The sequence below is a fragment of the Hydra vulgaris genome, chromosome 03 (genome assembly GCF_038396675.1).
Source record: "Hydra vulgaris chromosome 03, alternate assembly HydraT2T_AEP".
In the NCBI taxonomy this organism is placed as follows: Eukaryota; Metazoa; Cnidaria; class Hydrozoa; order Anthoathecata; family Hydridae; genus Hydra; species Hydra vulgaris.
Genome location: NC_088922.1, coordinates 48,921,277 through 48,926,142, shown reverse-complemented (window position 1 = coordinate 48,926,142; position 4,866 = coordinate 48,921,277). Strand labels below are relative to the sequence as shown.

Here is a 4,866-nt window from a genome sequence, read left to right as displayed (position 1 = left end):
TAATGTGATGCTATAAAACTGGATCAAATTAAGTCAGCAGTTCTAACACGCCTAAGTAATATCTGTTATTTGACAATCCTATAACTTCATTATGGCCTCAAAATGCTAAACCTCTTCCGGCTAAATAACGAATAACTGCTATTATTTTATTTAAGATTGCAGCCCAATAATTAATTTTGCCTTTATCTGACTTATATTTATCGATATGAGTATTTTGTTTTATGAATTCTATCCACTAAATCATATATTGAATGTTCCTTGCTGTTTTCGCGGCCAAAAATAGTTTGTTCAGCTTTTTTCTAATTGTAAAAACCACTTTTGACAAATACATTGTCGTAATCGGTTGAAAACAGTTTGCAAAAATAACAAAATATACATTCAGTGGATTCAGAAAACATTAACCATTTTCGGTCACACTTTTCGCCATTATTCATCACTTATAAAAAATATTTGACCGAATAATATCTATACTAGAAGATTCGAAATCAGAGTCTTTATTTTGAAAAAAAGCATACCCTTTATTTAAATACTTCATGCGTTCATTTTCCTTTAATTGTAATGGCCATAAAACAGGGTCTTCATGTAGATTGGTATCTGGAAAAAAAAACCATGATAAACCATGAAAAGTTAATAAAAAAATAATAAGTATATGTAATGAGTGTCATAAAAAGTGACAATTTATAGAAAAATAATTTTAAATGCCTATAAAGTCAATTGTTTATTTAGCAGAAATTAGAGGTGTCATTAAAGATCGTGAAAACTGGAGTACCTGAGTCAAGTTCATTATCACGCATTGTAGATTCAACACTTTTAACTTTGCGAATTTTATTTGAAGGATCGAGGCAGGCTACCTCGTTTTCCGTGTTATTATTTTCATCTTTTTTTTCGTCGTTTTTATTATTTTCTACAGTTTGTGGAAATTGCATATTGATTTGGTTAGACGAAAAAAAATTTGCCATTTTCGGAAGTTTAGTTACCATTTCCTTTCCCTTTCTTTAATCTCCTTTTAGAAGCTACATTTTCATATTTTCTTAGCATATTAATAGCTATTCACTTTTTCTCTTACATCTTTTCTTTCGCAAGTTTAGCGATATAACTTTTATACGCATTCACACAAGAATTCCTTTGTGCAGAAGTACAAAAGAATTGCATAGTTGCAATCATTTATACATTTTCAAAGCTAATATTCAAGTCATTATTAATTTTATAAAGGGAATTGTTTTTGTAGCAATTTGTACAAATATTACATTCAATTTTTAATATAAGGCGCTGCTACCAATCAAGTAATTTTTTTCGTAGAAGTGATTAGCGTTCCTTTCGTAAGACCGGAAAAAGAAATTTTAATGCAGCATTTTTGTTGACTGTCTTTTTTTATTTTTGTGTTTTTGTTTTCAATTAGACAATTTAGTATATTTAACTTTGGCTTTTTTAAGTTAATAAAAGATTTAATTTTTAGAGTTAATGAAAAATCTTTTACTTTGAATCGGGGCCCGGGCCTATAGCCCCCTACCCCTAATCCAGCACTGATCATAGTTCCTGGCGGTTTAAATAAGTCTTTTCATTTAAACCTTTTTTAGTTAAATTATGCAAGATTTTATAATACAAGCTTTAGGATTAGAAAATAATAGTACAAGTTGCTTAATTAAAAAAAAGATATACTTTTTTCTTTAAAAAAATGCAATAAATGCCTTATACAATCTTTGTTGAGCTACAGATGTTTGCAAAAATAAAGCCATTAAACTTTTAACTAAAATTACTTATGAAGATGTCATGTTCAGTTCAGACCTACTAATTAACTTTCGCCATAGGAGTTTAGAATGCATAAAGCTCAATAAAGATTGTTTAAAACTTTTATTGTAATTTTTTATAAATGAAAAATATTTATCTCTGTTTAAATTCATAACAGTTTTTTGTTTCTTTATTTTGAAATATTTTTACATGCATTTTAATTGAATGTTTTGGAAACAATTTTGAAAACAAATGTTTTAAAAAAATTAGAAACAGTTACGTCTAAAACTACTAACGCACTACACGCTTTTTTGAATTAAAGTATTTAGTGCCTACAAACTAAAGTGATCTACACACTAAAGATGTTGAAAAAAAATTTCCATCTAACAATTTAAAAAGCAGTTAACTGAAGCAATTATAATTAATAAGTTTAAAGGTTTTTGATTTTAAAAATTGTTAAAACAAATATGTTAAAAAAGAAGTTGTGTAAGATAAATAATAAATATAAAGATTGTCTTTTTTAATAACTGTCAGTTTTCTTCATTATTTAGCTTGATGTTATGAAAATCCTCTGCTATTTTCAACATCAGATCTTTATGTGACAATAATGGATTATTTTTTTTAACAATAGCAAAATTACTTTTGAGAAAATTCGCATAAGCATTTGGAGTTCGTTTATTTGTGCTTGATGAATTAGTCAATATAAAACTACCATTACAGCGAATACAAGTGTGTCTATTAGAATCAACAGATTTTGAATGTCGTCCAACTTCAACACCGCAACCTTCACATTTGTATATATACTTATAGTTAATGTCATATTGATGACACCGAGATATCACGGGTATATCAGAGTGCACTCTGTTACTTTTATTTGCCCAATATTTCCAACGTGGACCATGCCCTCCTTTCATTCCATCTATTAACCAAACAGCAGCATGACAAAGTTCATGTATAAGAGTATCTCTTACTCTATCTGTTGAATCAACAACTTTATCAGACAGTTCAATATACGAACATCTAACACCCATTGATGACTTGTAATAGCAAAATCCAGCAGTCTTGGTCATCCTTTTGTTCCATGTTATAGGCAAATCGGCTGGTAATTTATTATCAAATACAGTTTTGTTAAACAATGTAAAAAGCTCACTAACATATTGGTCTCTAACTTTGCAAAATTCACGCTTGTAAGCAGGTGTACCTGGAACAGATTTAAAAGCGTATTGATTAAAAATATTTTTCACAGCAGACTTGGGCGTTTTAAATACTGAGTTTACCTTTTTTTGAGGAACCGTGGTTTGTTTAGGTGTTTCAAAACATATGTTATAAACTGGTTTAAGTTTTGGAGAGACTTTGTTCACAAAACTTGAAGTATTTATCAACGAGGGAGATTTTATTTCAAAAACACTGGTATTGTCATCATAATCAGAATCTATCAATTCTAATACAGAGTGATTATAATCATGTTTCACGGGGACAAACAATGAATTACTTTTATTTTTTAATGACAATTCTGACTGGTTAACAAACATATCAAAGTCACTTTCACTTTCAAAATCATCAGTCTTTTGTTTTGAATCATGTTTTTCATTAAAGATTTTTGAGTTTTTTTTTATTTCTATCGAACTATCTGAATTTATACTTTGTGATGATTGAGTTTCACTATCACTGTTATCATTTTCATTTGTTTTTTTATTGTCTTTTCCAATATAATCTTCATCACTTGAGCATTGACTACTCTCTGAAGATATCTTATGTTTCCGAACACAAACAGATTTTCTTTTTTTCTTCCTTATAATGACAATTTCTTCTTCATCACTTTCTGATGATAAAACAAATTTCGGAAAAGAAAAACTTTGATTTTGAGTTACAGGGGAGGAACTACAACTTTCACTTACATCAGAAATATTAATATAGTTTGCCTTTGATTCAAAACAAGATTTCTCAGATAAAGTTGAATCTAGAGAACCATGCTTTTCTTCAAGCTTATCTGTTGCACAAATAGAGTTTGCTTTTCCTGGCTCATTTTCTGCATTAACAAAATCTACTTTTTCAAACTTTTTTTTTACATTAACAACAGCTACATTTCCATGTTCATCTTCTAAATTAATGAGATGCGTTTTTAAAATTAAGAAGTTATTTTCAGAAGCTTTACAATCAAAACAATCCATAGTAATATGCATTTCTTTAATTTCCTCTGCAGTATTAATAAGATCATTCAAATTTTTAAAGTTCAACTTTTGAGAAAATTCTATTAAAATATGTCCAATTTCATGCTCCATGTTTTAAGAATTGATTTCTATTTTCTAAAAAAAAAAGAAAAAAAAGAAAAAAAAAAGAAAAAAACAATACATGTATGTATTTATGTATGTATGTATGTATGTATATATATATGAATATATATATATATATGAATATATATATATATGAATATATATATATATATGAATATATATATATATATATATATATATATATATATATATATATATATATATATATATATATATATATATATATATATATATATATATATACAGGGGTGTGAACTTTATCTTGTAGGAGGCCCTAGACAGAGCTATGATTCGGGATTTTTAAATTTTTTGTCAAACATAAATTATATACAATCATTTGAAAACTAATAACTAATCTACATTTCTCTATAAACATTTTTATAATTTCTTATGGAAGAAACTAAGATTTTCAAAGAACTTTTATTTTTTATTATATTTTAGTTAAAAACTCATTGGTTTAACAAAAATAAATAAACAAATGAATATTTGTACTGAAAACTAATTTATTATAAAATTTTATTTTTGCACTTTTCTCTTAAAAAGAGAAATCAATTAAATAGAATTAATAAAAGTTGTGTGCTTTTAATCAATATTACTAAACAATATAACAAAATCATTTAAAGGGTCTTGTAACATTGTTGATATTAAATAGTTCTCAACTAATTTTACCTTCTTACACTAAAGCAATAAGTAATCATCAAGCATGCAAAAATTCTCAAAATTGTCTCAAGGAAATTCTGTTCCTTTTTTTTATAATCAACTCATCAAAGTAGTTTCTGGATAACTAATTTTAAAGTGGATTTGAAAAATATTGATATCTCCATGGTATTCAAAACTTTTCTTC

The 4,866-nt window shown here is 26.8% G+C and overlaps 1 protein-coding gene across 1 annotated transcript; it reads right to left on the bottom strand.

The window, feature by feature from the left end:
* Positions 1-2,118: 2,118 nt before the first annotated feature.
* LOC100209980 (germ cell nuclear acidic protein) lies at positions 2,119-4,071 on the bottom strand. Its single transcript, XM_065793511.1, has one exon. The coding sequence runs from the start codon at positions 4,008-4,010 to the stop codon at positions 2,259-2,261; it is 1,752 nt and encodes a 583-aa protein (XP_065649583.1). The 5' UTR covers positions 4,011-4,071; the 3' UTR covers positions 2,119-2,258.
* Between the last annotated feature and the right edge of the window lie 795 nt (positions 4,072-4,866).